General features: G+C 50.5%; 1 protein-coding gene across 1 annotated transcript in view; it reads left to right on the top strand.

The window, feature by feature from the left end:
• BIN3 (bridging integrator 3) overlaps positions 1 to 20,364 on the top strand; it is a 44,170-nt gene that overhangs the window by 10,019 nt on the left and 13,787 nt on the right. Inside the window, exons 2-6 of the mRNA XM_051640931.1 lie at positions 1,864 to 1,912; positions 9,286 to 9,326; positions 9,938 to 9,999; positions 13,980 to 14,116; positions 14,419 to 14,459. Of these exons, the coding sequence (XP_051496891.1) occupies positions 1,864 to 1,912; positions 9,286 to 9,326; positions 9,938 to 9,999; positions 13,980 to 14,116; positions 14,419 to 14,459 (330 nt within the window). The remainder of the gene's footprint in view (positions 1 to 1,863; positions 1,913 to 9,285; positions 9,327 to 9,937; positions 10,000 to 13,979; positions 14,117 to 14,418; positions 14,460 to 20,364) is intronic.

Genomic DNA, 20,364 nt, shown 5'->3' with positions numbered 1-20,364 from the left:
CCAACCTGCCCTTCAACACTGCCAGGGATGGGGCAGCCACAGCTTCCCTGGGCAACTTGGGCCAGGGTCTCACCACCCTCACAACAAAGAATTTCCTCCTAAAGTCTCATCTCAATCTCCCCTCTTCCAATTTTAATCCATCCACCTTGTCCTCTCCCTCCCTGCCCTTGTCCCAAGTCCCTCCCCAGCTTTCCTGGAGCCCCTTCAGGCACTGGAAGGTGCTCTAAGGTCTCCCTGGAGCCTTCTCTTCTCCAGGCTGAACACCCCAACTCTCCCAACCTGTCTCCAGAGCAGAGCTGTTCTAGCCTTGGATCATCTCCATGGTCTCCTGTGGACTCTCCCCAACAGCTCTGTGTTCTTGTGTTGGGGACCCCAGAGCTGGACCCAGCCCTGCAAGGGGGTCTCACTAGAGCAAAGCAGAGGGGGACAATCCCTCTCCCTGGCCCTGCTGGTCATGCTGCTGATGACAGCACAAGACATGGTTGGTTTCTGGGCTGCCAGCAAATGGTGCCAGCTCATGTTTGTCTTCTCCTCACCCCACACCCCCAAGTCCTTCTCCTCAGCTCTGTTCTCCATCCATTGTCCACCCAGTCTGGATTTGTGCTTGGAATTGTTAGAACCCATGTCCAGGACTTTGCACTTTGTCACGAGCACTTTCTCCCCTCAGGTGACGTTGCTCCTAGCTGGTTTTACAGCACATTTTGCTAATTAAAATATTTTTGGGGTTCCAATTGATGGTCGAGCTGTGTTAGAGCAGTGGGAGAACCTGTGAGGAAGGGACACCAGGGAAACCTGGTGAGAAGCAGCCTCGTGTTTGTTGCCCAGCAGTCAGAAAAAGCAACTTGGGAGGCAGTGTGACCAGCAGCTGGGGTCCCAAAATGTGTGTTCCTGGCTGAGATTTTGGGTGGTAACACTGTGAGAATTTGGACTGGTCCAAGAAAGGCCTGGGGCACCTTCCCAAGGAGCCCCTGGTGTGGATTTGGGATGGGATGCTGACTGATGAGCGATAGGCATCCTCAAGGTGAGGCATCTCTGGGACAAGGTTTTTTCCCTCCCTTTTAATTAGGGGATCAATTTTACCTTTTGATTTAAATCAGTATGATGCAGGAATCATGGGGACATTTTGGATGAGGAGCTTATAACCAGGCAGCACCTCTTTAACTTCATTAAATCCATTCAAAACTGCAGTTGAATCCCCCGATTTTCATTCTCCTGGTAGGTGAAAGAAATCCAATTATTTTCAGGATGCTGCCTGGCTGTAACTATCTGACCCAGCCACCCTTACATATGTTGTGTAATTTACTTGGAGTACTCTTCACCTTTCAGCAAGCTCGTGGGGGGAAAATCATTCAGGTAACCCAGATTTTACTCCCAACCATATGAAGGATTTTAAGAATGAAGGTTGTTCTGCTGGCAGGTGAGCTGCTCCTACAGCTGTTGTATCACAGAGATCCTTTGAAGCAGCTCACAGCTCCAGACACTGGGGTTGTTCCTTTTTTTAATACCACATTTCTAAATATTTACAGGGTTTTGTTGGTTTGGTGTGTTTTTTTTAATGATTGTTTTTTCCCCCCCCTCCCCTTCAGATTTGTTTTGAAACAGAGCGTGTTCTTCAGAGGTTTGTTTTGCCAAGAGCAGCCCTTGTGTTTGTTTGCCATACTTGGACGGGGGAGGGTGAAGAAAAGGGGGGGTGGTCCTGTGGATGGGGGTGCTGGCTTGGTGGGGGGACACATGGGAAGGGATGGAGCTGCCTCAGGACAACCCTACTCACCCTAAAACCCACCACCAAGGACAAGCCCCCCGAGGCTGTTGGGTCCCAGCATCGCTCGCTCACACCTCCCCTCTTCTCTCTCTCATTCCCAGGATACCGTTCAAGATCGGGCAGCCCAAGAAACAGATTGTACCCAAGACAGTGAGTAAACCAGTTCCCCCTTTTTAGCTCCAGCCTTTGATCATGTGGCTGATGAGTCAAGGCAGCACTTTTGACTCGTCCCATTTTGCGAGCGGGAGCGTGTGCGCGCGCGGGGGCGGCAGGAGGGAGCGAGCAGAACCTGTTGCCGCGTGTGACCAGCGCTGGGTTCCTCGTGCAGGGAGTGAGGGGGAGCCCCAGCCAAGGAGAGTATTTTGGTTTGGGATCCATTTTTCATTTTTTTTTAATGATTCTTTTTTATCTCTCTATTTTTTTTTTTTTGGAGGGGGGGGTTTGAGAAGAGCTCTTTGGGCCTGGCACAGTTTTCCTTGGGAGATGGCTGAACGGGCTTCCTTCCTTCCTTCCTTCTTTCAGCAATGGCTTGTTTGTTCATCCTTTCTGAGCAGATGGAGGAGGAGGAGTGGTTCAGATTGCTGAATATAACTGTTTCCAAAGAAAGGCTTATAAGCTGAGATGCTTAGTGCTCGGGCGTGAATTAATTTGTGCTGCACAGCATTTGCTTTAAAAGCAAATTAAAAAAGCATTTTGTATTCTCGTGCGTTTGAGACTCCTATCCCAAGTGCTGTTGCTTGCAGCTGGCTGTGGTATTTTCCCTCCTTGAGCAGATGGTCTTTGCCTTGGTCCCGTGCAAAAAAAAGCTGTGGGACCTCACAGTAGCTGTCCCTGAAAACTAACCTGCATACCTGCTCTAAAATAAGAGCCCTGCCAGCGAGTGTGGTGGAGACCTTGTCTTTATAACGGCGTTGGTGACCTAATCCCTTGAACAGGCTGACATCTCTGATCCTTCCCCTCTGGTACACTCATGGTGGCTAATTCCTCAGGATGCGTGGGCATTCGTTTATGGGGCAGTTTCTCCTTGGGGCATGACATTTTCCCCTGGAGGCAGAGGGCTGGTTCTGCCACTCCCTTTAGGGCTCGAGTGCCGTGGTTTGTTTGAAAGGATTTGGTAGTTGTCTGCTGCCATGGAGCAGCAACCTTCTGTAATGGCTCCAAACTGTCAGTGCAAAATTTAAGCCAGGCAGGAGATGAAGGCAAGGGCTGATAAATCTCTCCGTGTTTTTTTGTGTCTCTTCAGCTACCCTTTTTTCAGGTGACTGTCTGTGGAAAGCAGCCCACCAGCCTCAGGTCTTTGCACCCATTTCAGTTCATTTCAGGAGCCCCCACTTTTCCTTGCTCCACAGGATTTTACGTCTCGTCCTCTTCCCTGGTGTTTCCAACACCAGTGTCCTTCCAGGCTGTTGCAAGAACTGCTCTGCAGCTCTGGGTGTCTGGGCCAGCTTTCTTGGACATACCCATCCCACCCGTTCTCACATCCAAATGGACTCTGTTTTCTCTCTTGCCAGCACTTGCTGGTTTCTCTCTGCTCCTGCTGCGTATGGTGTTGTGAGAGGTTTGTCTGAAACACTTTGTTTTCCTTGTTCTGGGCTCCCTGGCTGCTGAAATCAGCTGTCCCTGAGCTGTGGCAGGAGCTTGGGCTCCATGTAGATGAAGGGTTGCACCTCTGAGAGCTCTTCTCCTGAGCTGCTGGTCTGTGCTGTTCTGAGGCAGCTGGCAGATAATATGTTGCTTTTATATATGTGTTAAATAGAACAGCTCAGAACACCCAGCAGGCAGAGGTTCATTCAGCAGCACAAGCATTTCCAGGCCTTTTCCCTTTCCTTCCTTCTTTTCTTCCCCCTCTTCCTCAGCTCCCCCAAGAAGAACAAGTTTTTCTGTCAACAACTCGGCAGCTCAGGAGTCAGATGCTGATTTGTAAATGGCTTCCACTTGCCCTGGGTTGAGGATGATGGTTCTCTGCAAGCAGCAGATCCATGGAAAGCAGCAACCAGGAAGCTCCAAGCTTTCCAACCTCACAGCAAGTGCAAAGTGCAGCTCTTCAAAGAGGAACCCATGGCAGGAAACCACTCATCTCCCCTGGGAGCGAGGCCTCCAGCCTCCTGGGGTGAAAGGGATGAGGCTGCTTTGTGGCTTTAGTGAACTCCAGGCCCCCAACTTTACCTCCCAGTTGCAGGCTGAGATGCTCCATCTGGATGAACTTTTGGGAGCAGCAGCCCAGGGCTGTCATATTCCAGATGTTGGGCTGGGGAACCCGCTGCAGGAAGTGGGAAGGTGTGGCATCTCCAGGGCTGCATCCCAAGCTGATCAGAAGGGAAGTGGTTGTGGGTAGATGATCTCCCACTCACAGAGGCTGGACCACAAAAGAGGAGGGGAAGGAGAGAGGGGAGGGGAAAAAAAAAAAAGGCAGCAAGCTGTTTGTTAGGATCTAACCCCTTTGGCTCTCCATGAGGCTGTGTAACTCGAGTGCAGGAGAGGGGAGAACCACTTTGCTGAGAGAGGCTTGGCTCACCAGCCAGCCTTTTTTTTTTCCTTCTCTTTGATGAAATGATGCTGGGGCTGGTGTCAAATCGAGTAGTACTGAAAAGCAGTTTGCCCAGGCTGCAGAGGGAATTAGTCATGACTCCCTGTGCCCACTCGTTCCTGATCCCTTGGAGAAGGGCACGGTGTCAGGCACGGGTGAGCTCTGCAGGTAGAAGGAAACCCCCCCCTAGAAAATATCAGCTGGTGAACTGAAGTGATCTCTCGCCCCCCAGACATGCCCCTGCTTTGTTTCCACCTTAACCTGGGCAAATCCAATTCCAGACAACATAATCTCTCCCCTCCTCTCCCCTGAAAAGAGCAGCTGTCACCGGGCTCGCCGAGAGGCCGGGAGCTGGGTGGGAGGATCTAATGCTCCGAGAGGACCTGCTGTCAGCAGAGCCACAGAGGACACAGTAGCACAGCCCAATTAAACTAATGCCCAGTGATAGGAGTTAAACCTGTTAGAATTATATCTCTCTGCAGAATGTTTATTGCTCAAATCCCATGCAGAGATGAAGCTTCTTATGGCGGAGATGTTCTTCCTTCCCCCAGGACAGCGACGTCGGTGCGAGCAGAGGTTACGCTGGAACCTGCTTGTCTTCTGAGCTCTCTTGTGCTTGTCTCCTGAGCTCTCCTGCAGCTCCAGCTCACTGGAGTTCAGCTGTGTCCCCCCGAGGTTGTTCCCTGCTCTTCACCAGGGCTGGGGTTATCTGAACCAGCAGGTAGAAATGCTGGTTGTGCGTCCCCGTGGGGCACGGAGCCGGGTGGGAAGCCAGGAGAGCCAGCCAGCTCTTGGGATGGGACAACCAACACACAGCCCCTTCACATCAGCTCGGGTTTACCCCTTCCTCCCTCAGCAGCTCTGGCCTGGGCTGACTCAGATGGCTCACCCTCCTCCTCCTCCCTGGCTAACCTTGGGTGAGTCAGCTTGGCAGGGAGCGCAGACCTGAGCTGTGGGCCTGCCAAGCCTGCCTTGACTCATCCCAGCAGCTCGGCCTTCCCCAGGGATGTCAGATGGAGGAGCTCCATGAGCAGGAGGATTCCACTGCAGCTGCTGACACCTTTCCATTGGGCTCCACCAGCCAGCTGGAAATCCCAAACCAACTGAGCCAGTGTCACAGAGATGGTGGGGTGAAATCAAGTCAAGCCAGTTAATTGATTTTACTTGTCTTCACTCCCTTCTGTCTTCAGTAGGATGTAGCTGGTCTCTGTGGTTCAAAGGTGCATCCAGTTTCCCTTTGAGGAACCTTTCTGGAAAGCTTTCTTGCTAGACAGAGGTTTGGAGAGCTTGTGGAGCCCATGAAGTCCCAGCTACCTCTGCCTTCTGCAGCCTTCCTTTGGCTCGGGGCTCTGCTGGTGAACACAGAGCAAATATTCCCCCCCATTGCCTGCCTCGAATGTCCTCTTGATGGGGTGGTACAAGCTCAGTGAAGTTCCAGGTTGTAGCAGAATTTCTGGCCCAATTATATGGGTTTCTCATTTCTTTTTTTGGAGAGGAGGGAGGAGGAAGCACTCGCTTCCCTCTTTTTTCCCCAAGACCCATGAAGATGCTGAGACCACTGGAACATGCAGCAATCAGCTAGTCCTCCTCCTCCTCCAGGAAAAGAAATTAACCTCAGGGGAATAAGAAGGTTCATCACAGTCCCTTATTTCCATCTCTTTGTAGTATTGGCTTTGGTCTTGCTTCATTGCCTTGTAACCATGGTGTCGATTAGGATATTGCCCTGAGAGCAGGAGGGATGTTATTCCAGGTGGAAGGTCCCAGTGTTTGCAAACAAGAAAAGAGCTGGGTGCAAAAAGCAGAATGCCATTTTTATCCCAGGGCTTTTAAGAACTCCTTGTTCTTTATGTAGATTTAAATAAAAATCTAGAGACTTGCATTAACCAGCCCCTGTGCCTGGAAGAAAAAACGTTCAGTGCAGAAACACGTTTTGATTTGGAGTTTTCAGAAGGAGGCTGCAGAGAAGTGGGATTATTTCAATATCACGGAAACTTCCCTTCAGGATATTGTCATTTTCTTGCCTGTACTTCTTGTTCTTGTCACTCTGAACCTGGTAATCCAACCTTTTTGCTGGAAGTGTTGGAGTGGGGGGGGGTGGCCATGGATGAGCTGCTGGGAGGTGGAGTATTGCTGAGTGCTCTGCAAAATGTGCTGGGCTTGAACTTGAGCTGATCTGCCTGGAAATCCTCGTGGTGAGAGAGGGTCTAGTGCACAGGGGGCCCTGTCCCTTCATAGAACCATGGGATGGTTTGGGTTGGAAGGGACCTGAAAGCTCATCTAGATCCAACCCCCTGCACGTGCAGGGACACCTCCCACTAGATCTGGTTGCTCAGAGCCCCATCCAACCTGGCCTTGGTTTTGTTGTGTATCTGGGCTCCTGCAATGCAGCTGATGACTGGGAGGGCTACACCAGCCTGCAGACTGTGATGACTGGGAGCCAGTTGCTACTGTGGGCGTGAAAAATAAGAGCAGTCCTTGGGCAGCTGTCCCTGTGGAGATGGCACTGGAGATGTGAGTCAGGCCGGGCAGCTGAAGAGCTGCCTGGGGGGAGTCACCTCCATCAGATGGAGAAAGCAGACAGGGAAACTGGGTTGGGTGTTTTTGAGGAAGCTGGGAAGGCCTGGAAGATTTGGGGGTTCACATTATAGGGTTTCACCTTCCTTCCTATGCTCTGCAGCTCATCTGTGCTCATTGCTCAGTACTGAGGGAATGGAGCAGCCAAAAGGAAGGCATAGACATCTTGTGATCATAACAGTACAGAGTGGAGATAGTTTATTTCTGGCTAGAAGAAAAAAAACAGTTGGCAACTATTTTCCCTAGAACTCAGTTGCATCAAATTTTATATGTTTTTAATCAGAGGGCCTGCAGGAAAGGTGGGGAGGGACTTTGGACAAGAGCAGGGAGTGATGGGACAAGGGGGAATGGATTAGAACTGGAAGAGAGAGATGGAGGTTGGAGATGAGGAGGGAATTCTTGGGTGTGAGGGTGGTGAGAGCCTGGCCCAGGTTGCCCAGGGAAGCTGTGGCTGCCCCATCCCTGGCAGTGTTGAAGGGCAGGTTGGATGGGGCTTGGAGCAGCCTGGGCTGGTGGGAGGTGTCCCTGCCCATGCAGGGGGAGTTGGATCTGGATGATCTTTCAGGTCCCTGCCCACCCAAACCAGTCTGGGATTCTGTGATCATGGATCTTTGCAGGTAGTTTCATTTCAAGGCCAAAACCATGTTCTTGGAGGAACTGATTCCTGAGCAGACGCAAAGAAGACCCTCCTGAACATGGAGAGGGCTGGAGCTCCATGCCAGGGGAAGGATGCCACCAGCCTCCAAAGGACATATTTTTGAGCCATGCCCGAGCATCTCGGGGTTTGCAACCAAAACAATTCACACATCAGGCCTATAAATAGGGTGCAATACTCTCCCTGGTTATTTTAGCAGCCGGAACAGCCCTAGAAATGGAGGGTGATTTTTTACTATGTGCTGGTTACCTGACCTGCAGGCACCAGCTGCTGGGAACCAGGCAGAAGTCGTGTGAGCTGCCCCCACAGCACTCCATGCCTGTTCTCCAGACACCATTTTTAGCAGTGTGAAAGGGAGCTGGAGCTGGCTGGAGGTTTTTTTTTCCCCCCTCAGCAGGGACAGCCAGCATGTGTCCCCCCCGGATGGTGGGAGCTGATGGTGTGGACAGCTGTCCACTGGGATGAGGCTGAAACTGGGCACGGCTCCCTTTGGATCAGGTTGGTCCTGCCATTCTGGAGTCTCTCAGCGTGCAAACCAAAAAGATGTTTAGAAAAGGAGGTTTCAAGAAAACTGGGACTACTCAGCTCCATCCCAAAATACTGGTCTTTTAATAGCAGTTGTGATTGAAAAGCAAATGTCCCCAGGAAACGTTCTGCTTTCACATGGTGCTGTTGCACCCAGCCTGGGTTTGAAATCCTGAGGACAGCATGAAGATTTGGAACAAACCTTTGGATCCTTCTAGTCCTGGCTGCTTGCAACACTTAGCATTTCCTTAATAGCATGGTAGCTTGACAACACAAATGAACCCAATTTTGATCCCATGACAACAAAACCACTTGTATTTACTCTTGGCTGGTCAATTCAAATCCATTTGCTTATTTGGTCGGTGAGGTGCGGAATGGATGTTTTAAATGTGTGTGTTAAAACAGTCAGCAAAGTTCCTTAAAATATCTTGTATCACTGGAGATTTGCTGCCAGATAGCAAGTAGGAGGAAGCAGTCATTGATGTAGCATGGGGAGAAGGCTGAGCTCTAGTTCTGTGCTCTTCACCTCCCTTTGTGAGGTGCTGTGTTCGGCTTGGACCGTGGCTGAAGCCCAAGGATTTCACCTTAGGGAGCTGTTGTGGGATTAAGGGGGGTTTTGAGGAGCAAATAAGAGAGAGACTGGAGGGCTCAGTGTTGGCTTGAGGGGTTTGGGGGAGAGAAAACCATCCTGGGGAGGATGGGGAGAAAAACCATCCTGGGGAGGATGGAGAGAGCAAGTGGGTGGGGGTCTGGCAGCCAAGGACAGTCAGACTCCTGCAGACCCCTCACAGGGGCCCCTTGTGGGGTGGCTGCTGGGGGAGAAGTGACTCCTCTCAGCTTCTGGGACCATCCATGGTGCCTCTGGAAGAGGAGCAGGCTCTTTCCAGCAGCTCCAAGCCAAGCTGTGGGTGCCTGTGTTGCTGCGTGCTAAGTTGCCATCTCTCTGCTTTTAATGCATTCCCATTGACACTGTCAGCTTCCAATTCATGTGCTGGAGCACATCCTTGGAACGAGCTGAGGCAGTTGGTGGCAGTGTCTTTTGCACTGAGAGAGTCTGGAGGAAAAAAAAAAAAACAACCACCAAGACTTCATTTACTCTTGAAGTGTCACACCCATTCCAGCTGCAGCTTTCCCTGGGTTCACGTAGGCATTTCCTGAGGACAGGTTTCCCTGCACAGGTAGTTGCCACTCCAGGCTCTGCTGGAGTGGCTTTGAGCTGATTTCCATCTCTTCTTTCCACAGGTGGAGAGAGACTTTGAAAGGGAATATGGAAAGCTTCAGCAGTAAGTATCAACCACACTGGTTAAACTGGAACAGCAGCATACTTCTCTGTTGTGCCCTCTTATTGCATCTTCCCAGGAAATTTATGCTCTTCCCAGGAAATCACTCACTGCCCTGTAATTTCTGATTGTTTGGAGTTTCTCTAGTGACTGGGTATTCCAAGGTGTCCTAAGAACTTTTTGCAGTGGGGTTGGGCTTTGCAGATTCTGGTAGTTCTCAAGTAAAAAAGTGGAAAGTGGCCAGAAAACTGTGGGGTCACTGAACAGCTCAGCACCTCTGAGGACAAATATTGGTTTTACCACACTGACTGTGTCCCATAAACTCACACTTCCCATCTGGAAACATTTGGCTTTTACCATTTGTGGTAAGTGTGAGGCTTGAAGGAAATATGTGACTTGGAATAAGGGGTCACCCAGTTGAGAAGGTTGAAAACTATCTGAGAACAAGCAGCAAAGGTTGGGCAGCACTGAACTTCATCGAGCCTTGCCTGGATATTTTTAACTCACAACAGAAGCCAGCATATTCAGCCCATAAATGATTTGTTGCACGTATGATGCACTTCAGTTTGTTCCTTTCCAAGATTCAGGCTTTGCCTTGTTCTCTCATCTTTCAGATTGGAAGATCAGACCAAAAAACTTCAGAAGGATATGAAGAAAAGCACAGATGCAGACTTGGGTATGTGACTGTAGGATACATAGACTGTGAACTTGGCCACAACGAGATGAAGTGACTTTCTCAAGATCACATGAGTAATCTGTGACAAGTCTGGAAAACAAATCTAGATCTCAGTCCCACTCAGTTTGCTTAGTTACAAGGCCATCTGCATGAGGGCTGCCGAGCAGTATCTCAACCAAGGGAACAGAAAGTATGTTATGGGCTTAGTCCCTATCTCTTGAGCTTGCTGTGTGGCCTTGGAGAAGTCACTTTCTTTTCTTTGCCTCAGTTTCTGTGACTGAAAATAGGAGTTATTATTCCAGATGTCACCTTAGGCAGGCAGGAGCAGTCTCCAGCTGAGCCTGTTGTGTCGAGCCATGCATATTCATCTCCCTCAGTGAGGGCAACCTGAAGCCAAAGGAAGGTGGGATGAGGCTTTGGGGGTCTGCAGGGCACCATGTAGGCATCTCTGTGTGTGTTTCACCTCCAAACTGCTGGCCCAGCAGGTCTCAGGCAGGAATAACCTACAGTGTTCCCTCGGTGGCTGCTTGCTTTGGCTTCACCTTGTGGCAGTGGGTGATGGAGGAAGCATTTCATTAGTCATCTCTGCCTGCTGCTACCTGCACAGGGGACATCTGCCCCCCAGGTGACCTGTCCCCAGGCATGGCAGCTCCTGCCTGCTCCCTTCACAGCTTCTCTGGTAGGAAACTGGGAATTTGTGGTGAGACCCTGGCCCAGGTTGCCCAGGGAAGTTGTGGCTGCCCCAGGCCCTGGCAGTGTTGAAGGGCAGGTTGGATGGGGCTTGGAGCAACCTGGGCTGGTGAGAGGTGTCCCTGCCCATGGCATGGATTTGGAATTGGATGATCTTGAAGGTCTCTGCCAACCCAAACCAGTCTGGAATTCTGTGAAACTGGTGTGACCTCAGGCTTTAAAGGAAGATGGGAGAGAGAAGCTGGAGCGATCCAGCAGAGGGGCTCTTGGAGAAGGGGCAGGGATGGGGAAGAAGCCCCTTGGGTGCTTCACGAGTGGCAGGGCTGGCAAATGTGGGCCTTCTCATAATACAGACTCTGACCTGGGTGTGACTCTGTGGGCATGCTTGAATATTGCCAGATATGAACACAGATCCCAGCTCTCTCCCCCCCTTCCCAGCAGCGGGCTGGCACGTGCGTGTGCCTGCGCAGGGAACCGGAGCTTCCAGGACTCCTTTCCAGGGTGAAAACTGCCCTTTCTGGGGGCTTTGGTCATTGTCAGTGATCCTTTGGTAAGTTTTTCCTTGTTAAGGATTCCCCTCCCCTCCCTTGCAGTGGGCGTTGTTTATATGGAGCATTTCAAGTCCCAGAGGAGCTGTGGGAGGACTTTCTTTTTCCGTTCTGTTACATGGCAGAGTCACAAATGAGCCTTGGCCAACTCCAGCGAGATCTGATTTCTCATTTAAAGGCATGAAATCATGGGTGTAAGGAAAGATTTCGAATGTGATCTGCTGAGGGATGGGTGAAGGAAAAGGAGGTAGGTCAGATCAAGCACTGAGGACTTGTTTCCTCACCTGGCAGTGCCCATTCCCAAGAGGAGATGGTGATTCCTCAGCCAACATCCAGCCCCCACATCGGACAAGGATGGCAGGATGGCAGCTTTGTTGTGTCCTCCTGAGTGTCTGATTTCTTCCACTGTACCTCTGTGCTGAGGGGGTTGATTGCTGCCTGCAAACACTCCCTAACAAACTGGACCTGGTGGCTTGAGTCTCTGTCTTCTGCCAGACCAGACTCAGCTCAAGATGAAACCAATTCCTCCATCCATGCAAAAATGTTCCTGTGGGGCTCAGCTGCTGCCCGAGCTGGGAACAGGGCATGGCTTGCTAGCAGCACTCTGTACTGTGGCTTCAGATCACTAACCCCCCTTCCTTGACCCTCTTCCCAAACAAAATAGGATCTTAAGGAGCGTGAGGAGGTTCTTTAATTGGAGATGGAAGTTGTCCTTTTGAATTGAGGTGCAGGTGACCCACTGGATCACCGTGGCAGAGCATGCCTGGCTGTTCTCCACTGCTCTTGTTTTGGAGTTGCTCTCTTCTTCCTCCTAACAAGCAGCAAGGCAAGAGGATGTGGCCTCAAGTTGCACCAGGGGAGGTTTAGGTTAGGTATTAGAAGAAAATTATTCAGGTAAAGGGTGATTAGACACTGGCACAGGCTGCCCAGGGAGGTGGTTGGATCCCTATCCCTGGAGGTGTTCAAAAGATGTGTAGATGTGGTGCTGAGGGACACGTTTTAAGCACTGGACTTGGTGGAGTCAGGTTAGTGGTTGGATTTGGTGATCCTGAAGACCTTTTCTAACCAAAATGGTTCTGTGGTTCTATTGTGATGCAGACCAGCCATATCTCTCTGAAGTCCCCTCCTTCAGTTGGAGTCCGGTCCCTCACGCTTTATGAGCAGCGTGCCGTTCAGACCCCCCTGAAGCCCACCAGGGTCTGCAGAGCTGCCTTGGGAAGGGCAGAGCTCCCCCTGGTTGCATTTTCGAGCTGTACGGGGGAGGTCAGCGAGGCAAGGGAAGTGCCTGCCCCAAAAGTCCTGAAAAAGCCCCAATTTCTGGGCTCCCAGCGTGACCCCAGCGCTCCCCTGCCTGCGCCTTCCGCCCTTTCCTTCTGAAGGGAAACTCATTTTCCTCCCAGCTGAAGGAGTTCTGCCATTCTTAACTCCGTCCTGTTTTGGCACAAATCCTTCCTCAGATGTGGTCACACATATGGATTATATCCCATCTGTTTAAGGGTTTAAATGCCTAAACCCTTAATGTTTGGATAATAGACGGATACGGTAGCTTTGTTACTCCGTCGTTCACGTCTCCTCCTGCATTGAGCTTCCTGGGCTCCTCAGCTTCTGAGCTCTCTGTATAATTGTGTCTAACCTTTAAATCAGAATGTTTAACCCCTTGATTTATGATCTTAAGCCCCATTATTCAGATGGCTTTAACTTTTAATATCTGAGGGAGGCTTTCCAAAGCTCATCTGTAGCACGGCTTGAGCATCTGGCTTTCTGATCTTAAACTGGAATAACTTCCAGCAACAGTGCTGACAAAAAAGAACATTTTATTTTAGCACCCATGACTTCTTTTTTTTTTTTTTTTACTTCTTTCTTCCCATTTATATCGATGCTTGCCTTTTTATTCATCTTTCTTTCCCCCTCTCCCCCCAATTCTTGCTCTTTTGTAGCATTCCCGGTGTAGAAAACCAAGGGGGTGGGTAGGAAGAGGGATGTGTCTGGTGGAAAACAAGCAGGAGGGAGACAGGAACTGAAGCCCATCAGTGTCACCTGGTGTCCCTGGGTTGCCTGGTGGCAGCCTCAGGGTCTGTAGAACCTTCAGCCTTTGCATTTTCCCCTGGCTTTGTGGGGTGGGTCCCCACAGGCAGCAAATTCAGGCTCTTTGAGGGAAGTTGCTTCCTCAGCTTGTGTCTCTGCTGCTCGTGTAGGGCCTGTTTAGAGAGGAAAAGAGAAACCTCTTCCAGTCCTGTCACTCTGGTCCTTTTCCACCAGCACTAAATCCACTTCACATCTATGTTTTTGTCAAGCCATTTGAAAGACTTAATGGACTGTGATTTTTCTCATTGTGGAAGAGTTGTAGTGAGACTGAGAGTGACACTTAATAGTCTGTTGAGAAAAGATGGATTAAAAAAACCCTCCATCTACATTTTGTTTTTTTAAGAGAACGGTGCTTTTGTTAGCCTGGCATTATTTCTGGCAACATCACAAGCTGTACATTGGAGTGGTTCAGTTTTAGCTTAGAGAAAACCAGTTTTCTGGGGGTTTATGTGAATGAATTGGTGGCTCTTCCTTTCCTTTCTCTCCACCCATGTGGAATATCATCCTGGACAGTTGTGCCCCTCGGTGGCTGAGCTCCCTGAGCTTTGCCCACAGTCACCCTTGGCAGATGCAGGAGCCAGCCCTGGCTGTCCCCACCAGGCAGCTGCTGAGATCTGACCCTCTCTGCTTTCCTTTACACGCTCCTGTTGCCCACAGCCATGTCCAAGTCAGCTGTCAAGATCTCCTCAGACCTGCTGTCCAACCCCCTGTGTGAACAAGAACCCAGCTTCCTGGAGATGGTCACGGCCTTCGACACTGCCATGAAGAGAATGGACTCTTTCAACCAGGAGAAGGTAAATAGTGGTTTGGCTGAAGAAGGGGAGAGACCAGGGTGTGCCAGAGTGCTGTTGGTATCTCCTCCTTGCCTTTTTGTCACCATCTCCCACGTGAGTTTCTTTATAATCTGCTTCTGGCACTTGTTGTGCTGGGGTTGCAGCTCATCCCGAGCACACAGGAGAAGTTTGCTGGTCGTTGTGGTTGTGCTCACAAGCCCCCATCACCCCCTGGTAGGCTCTGTGCAAACATGGATCGTTGTGCAAACAGGTTTTTTTTTCCAGCAAGGCTGACATATCATCATCCCTTTTGCTTTCAACAGGTGAATCAGATCCAAAAGACAGTCATAGAGCCTTTGAAAAAGTAAGTACCAACATTGCGGTGTGAGCCACACTGAGTGTTTGTCATCACTGTGAGCTTTAGGGATGAGCATCAGGGAAGGAGATCTTGTCAGGTTAGAAATCAGGTCTTCCTGAAGAGGTTAACAGTTCACATCCCTGTGGCATCCTCCTTGCTTTGTCACTGGGAGGTGGGATGGTTTAGCTGAGTCCCTGTTCCAGTGTCTCACCACCCTCACACTCATGTCCAGCCTCAATCTCCCTCCTCCAGTTTTCATCCATTCCCCCTCATCCCATCCCTCCCTGCCCTTGTCCCAAGTCCCTCCCCAGCTTTCCTGGAGCCTTTTCAAGCACTGGAAGGCTGCTTTGAGGTCTCCCCCCTGGAGAAAGTCTTGCAGACCTCTGCAGGAAAAGCTTCAGACCATGCGTGGGGGGAAAACCCACAGCAGAGTGACACCAAGAGCCACCCTGTCACCAGGCTGGGATCCAAACCTTGCTCCAAACTGGGCCTGTCCACAAGTTGGGAATAAAACCTTATCAGAGAGCTGGCACTGGTGACAGTGTTGTCCTGGGAGCAGGTTTCCCTGCTTCCCCCCCTTTCCTTGCTGTGCCATTGGGTGCATCAGGACTCAGTTGTGCCTCAGCTCCATGGCACTTTTGTCACCTTGGTCTGACCTGGTGCAATTCCCTCTGTCTGCACCATTTCCCCCAGCTTTTGCAGCCATTATCTGTGTCACAGGCTCTACCCCCCCCCAACATTTAGCAGTTTGCTGTTCCAAACCTCTGCTTGAAACCCTGAGCTCTGCTGTTTTGTTACCAGAAGAGAAAATAAAATGTCTTTAATATGACACTAAGTGTTGCAATTTGCTGAATAACAATTTTAGTTTAGGTTTGACACAGGGGTGGTTCGTTGTTTTGGGTTGGGTTTTTTTATTTTTCAAGTTGTTGTTGCCCAAATCTGAAAGGAAAAATCTCACCTGCCACTTAGTGCATGAGGTTAAGGTGTGTTTCTATCCAGGGGATGTTTGGTGACTCAAGTTTCACCTTGGCTGTCTGGCCATGACCAGAAATTCTTGATTATTTAAGATGAAAAAACAACCCACAAGGAGGAAAGAAAGCAAGCAAGAGAAGGATCCCAGGCTTGTGCTGTGGAATTGTGTTGCTTATTATCTAGATTGTCCTCATGAAAGATACATTAACTTCTTCTTCCAGCATTCAGTTAAAATTGGAAGAAGGGCTTAATTCTCTGAAATCTTCATGGTTGTCTTTTTTTTTCCACCCCCCCCCCCAACCTGTCTGAGTTGATGAAATGAAGGAAAATACCTTTCCCTGCAAACCTGGCCTTGTGTTTCAAACCCTGGGCAGTGTGGGGGGGCATTAATTTAAGACAATAAACCCATTTCCATACTGTTTAATTCTGCATTGCTGCAGTGTTTGGCTGCTGGTCTAGATGCTGCACAGAAGGTCCAGAAGGGGAAACCTCTTTTTTTTTTTCTTTTCTTGCTTTGGATTTGAGGCAGCTTTGCAAGATCATGGTGTATTATTCCTGCTGGAGGGAAATGGTGGGACACATGTGGAGTTTTGTAGGACATGGGGACAGTTGGTTTGTTCCTCCTTGGGAGGTTTTATCTCACAAGAGGCAACACTCACCTCAACAATTATCTGCCCAGTCCTTGGTTCATGTAAGGGTGTTTATTCCACCATCCTGGCTGCTTTCCAGCCTTGGCAGTTCTCTTCAACTTCCTAAATTTCCCCTGGACTTGAATATGGTATTTTATTTTCCACAGCCCCCCCCCCCCTTTCCTGCCCTTTGGCACCTGCAAACAGTTGCTGTGTGCTCTTAAACAGCTTATGTTTCATGCTCAGAGAGGCTTCATCTCCACTCTGAGCAAAAAACCATTCCTTTCCTTCCTCCTTTTTGCTTCTCCATGAACATGTAGGTACGTGCAGGGCCCAGTCGTGCAGCCAGGAACAGTTCTGAGGAGCCCAAGGGTCCATTTTGAGGCTAATGAGATGCAGGGAAGAAATGCAGAGTTTGCACCTCCCCTTGTCCTGCTGGCAGAGAAACCCCAGCAACATTTCTAGGATAAAAGTTTCAGATTAATGCAAGCTGCCTTGAGGAGCTCTTCTTCTTTCCAGTTAGGTATTGCTTCCCTTTGCAGAGTCCTCCCCAGCCTCTCCCAAACTTGCTTTGACCTAGAAAAAAGCCTTTTGCTACAACAGCTGCACTTTATTACATCTTCACTGGTGGTCTTGTAGAGTTTTATTAGCCAAAGAAACAGATAAGTCTAATCCAGACAATTATCATTAGGGGTAGTACATTGTAATCAGAGGCACATGTGCAGTAAAATCTCCATTCAGTTGTCCAGAGATAGTAGTTTTCAGACAAAAAAATGGGAGGATTTGTTATGGAGAAGAAAGCAGTGGTAGATTTAGAGGGGTTGAGGGGTGTGGAGGCTCATATTGTTTAAATCCTTCTGCTTCTGGGGATGTGGAGTTTTTCAGAGTTTGGCTTTTCTGAGCCCCAAGAAGCCTTTGGCTCTGGGGATGGCTCCTTTGACTCGGGGGAAGGAGCCAAGCTCTGGTGAGAACGTTGCACATTTCAGCTGTGGGTTGGGCAAGGAGCTGGGAAAGGTCAGGAGGGTCCTGCTTCCCTCTTTGGGAGATGCCTGCTTAAATTGACACCAGATCAGCAGATCTAGGGCAAAGAGGGGGGAGAGGGAGGGGAGAAAACCAGCTGGTTTGTACTTCAGTCTTCCAGTTCTTCACTCTGGTTGGGGTGAGGAGAGAGAGGTGGATGGGCTGGATGGGGGGTTGGTGACAGCCCCTGTGCTGTCATCTTGGTGTGACATGTTGTGTGGCAGGATTTCAGGAAGGAAGCAGCTTAAATAAGCCAGGTGGTTTGGAGATCACAGGCTTTAATGCTTTTTTGTGTGTGTGTGTGTGTGTGTTTGGAGCGGATTTTCCTTGCTGCAGGCTCTGGAGTTGACAAACTCTGGATGTCTGAGCCTCCCTGAGCACTGGGACGTGGTGGTCACCCTGGTGTGGTACCACCCGTCTCCAGAACAAGAGGAAATGGCCTCAAGTTGTCCAGGGGAGGTTTAGATGGGATCTTGGGAAGAATTTCTTCCCAAAAGGGTTGTCAGGCCCTGGCCCAGGCTGCCCAGGGGCAGGGGAGGAGTCCCCATCCCTGGAAGGATTTCAAAGCCATATAGATGTGGTGCTGAGGGACACGGGTTAGTAGGGACGGTGCTGGAGTAATGGTTGGGCTGGATGATTTGAAAGGTTTTTTCCAACCCAAATGATTCCTTGATTGTGGATTTCTGTCCCCTTGCCTTGGAGTGTGTCCTGCTGCTGCCACCAAGGCCAAGGGGCTGCTGGGGGACAGGAAGAGGCTTTGGCAGGGGTGTCACAGCAGGTGCCACCACCTGGGACTTGTGTCCCCACTGCAGGAGATCCCAGAGGTTGACCCAGGAGCCGTTCCCAGGATACATAAATTCTATTAGAGCTGGATGCCAGCAGATACCTGAAGGTGATACCACCTCCTGTTACCCAGGGAGCAGAGGGAGGGCTCCTTCTTCTCCCCATGAACAGGATCCTGGAGCTGCTTTTCCTCCCAGAGCAGCCCCAGGGGTGCCAGGAACCGGAAGCAGGAAAAGCAGCTTTCATGTCCTTAACGAGCCCCTAATGAGGATTTGGTGCACAAAGCCACACGGCTGCTGGCCCCCTCCTGCCTAATCCCCAGCTCTTCTTCCTCGTTGCTCTCCTCAGAAGGGCTGGTTTTCATTCCCTCTTCCTGGTGGGTGGACGGCCCGGAACGGACGCGGGGGCAGGGGCTGAGGAATGGCAGGAATCCCCCAGCAGGGCCCGGCTGCTCCGGCCTCTCCCAGCCATCCTTGTGCCTCTCCAGACTTCCTTTCTTTCACATCTCACACTCCCCAGCTCTCTTATGCCTTTTTCCCCCGTCCCACAGACCCTGCTTTTCCTATTGCTTTCATTTTCCAACCTGTTATCCCTAAAAAATGCCAGAGGATGGAGCACACACCCATGCCAGCCCAGTCCAGCTCACAAGGCCGAGCCATCCTTTTTCCTCTCCAAACTTCCTTTCTTTCACATCTGACACTCCCCAGCTCTCTTATTCCTTTTTTACCCTCTCCCATAGACCCTGCTTTTCCTTTTGCTTTCATTTTCCAACCTGTTATCCCTAAAAAATGCCAGAGGATGGAGCACACACCCATGCCATCCTAGTTCAGCTCACAAGGCCGAGCCATCCTTGTGCCTCTCCAGACTTCCTTTCTTTCACATCTCACACTCCCCAGCTCTCTTGTGCCTTTTCCCCCCATCCCATAGACCCTGCTTTTCCTTTTGCTTTCATTTTCCAACCTGTTATCCCTAAAAAATGCCATAGGATGGAGCACACACCCATGCCAGCCCAGTCCAGCTCACGAGACTGCCAACAGGAGGGCTTGAGACACTTCCCAACAGGAAAAAATTGAGGTTTCACCAGTATTTTTCCCTGTTCCAAAGCTCCTCTTGGGAATTCCTGGCACTATGGGCTGCAGGAAGCCACTTGCCAAAGGGCACAGAATGGAGAGGGAGAGGAGGAGGAGGGTGGCATGGGGACCTCACTGCAGGCAGGGAGGTGACAGGATGATCCCACCCCCCCCAGCAAAAAGCTTCCCCACCAGAGAGGCTGCAGAGAAGTTGCCAGTTTTCAGGCACCACTTGCCAGCTGGGCTGACTGTTGAACAAATCCAGCAGCCACAGCAATCCTGGTGGCACTTTTTATCTTCCCTGCCAGTGTCTCTCCAGCCCCATCCCTTAATTACAGGAAGCTGACACGCAGACGAAGCAGCAACATGATTTACCATTCAGAAAACCAGGTGGTTTGGGTTTGTTTTTTTTTTCCCAAGGCTAAACTGTCATCCTAACATCCTAACAGGAGTTCATGGGCAGGTCCCCCCTCTTCCCCCACAGCAGGAATTTGTATTTTCTTGTAGTTATCCCTGCGTATCTCCCCTCACCTGCTCCTCTTAAGCTGCCTGTGCTGTAATCCCCTCTCAGCAGCCTTCCCTAAAAAGTGACAGGGAACAACAGCAGCTTATTCTGCAAGCTGCTTTGGTGGCAGGGGCTTTAATGCCCTGCTCTGCTGTTTTACCTTCTCAGGGCTTTTACCACCCTACCCACCACCTTTTTCTTCCAAGTCGCCTTCAATTTTGTTTGCTTTATATTTAGGAAAAAAAAACCCAAAACAGGCTCAAGTAAGAGAGGGTGGTGCTGGGGATTTGTGAGTGGTTATGGATGTCAGAGCCTCTCATCCCCTGCAAAAACAGAGTCTGAGTGAAGTGGATGGAGGAGGAGGAGGGTGCTGGGCTTATCAGGAAACATCTGGAGGGATTTTCATCTGTGCTTCTGGGAGCACTTTGCAGCAGGAGGAACTGTAGAATGGTTTGGGCTGGAAGGCACCTTAAAGATCATCCAGATCCACCCCCCTGCATGGGCAGGGACACCTCCCACCAGCCCAGGCTGCTCCAAGCCCCATCCAACCTGCCCTTCAACACTGCCAGGGATGGGGCAGCCACAGCTTCCCTGGGCAACCTGGGCCAGGCTCTCACCACCCTCACAGCCAAGAATTCCCTCCTCATCTCCAACCTCCATCTCCCTCTCCCAGTTTTCATCCCTCCCCCTCATCCCATCCCTCCCTGCCCTTGTCCCAAGCCCCTCCCCAGCTTTCCTGGAGCCCCTTCAGGCACTGGAAGGTGCTCTAAGGTCTCCCTGGAGCCTTCTCTTCTCCAGGCTGAACACCCCAACTGAATCATCACCCTTGCTCCACGTGCAGGGGGAGTGGATGGGTGAAACGAGCAGGATTTGCTTCCCTGGTCCTGCTCAAATGCTATAGTTTTGGGTTTAATTGTTCAGATGTCATTTCT

Source organism: Apus apus, chromosome 26 (genome assembly GCF_020740795.1).
Source record: "Apus apus isolate bApuApu2 chromosome 26, bApuApu2.pri.cur, whole genome shotgun sequence".
Classification (NCBI taxonomy): domain Eukaryota; kingdom Metazoa; phylum Chordata; class Aves; order Apodiformes; family Apodidae; genus Apus; species Apus apus.
Note: the sequence above shows the minus strand (reverse complement) of the source record. Positions and strands in the feature narration are given on the sequence as shown.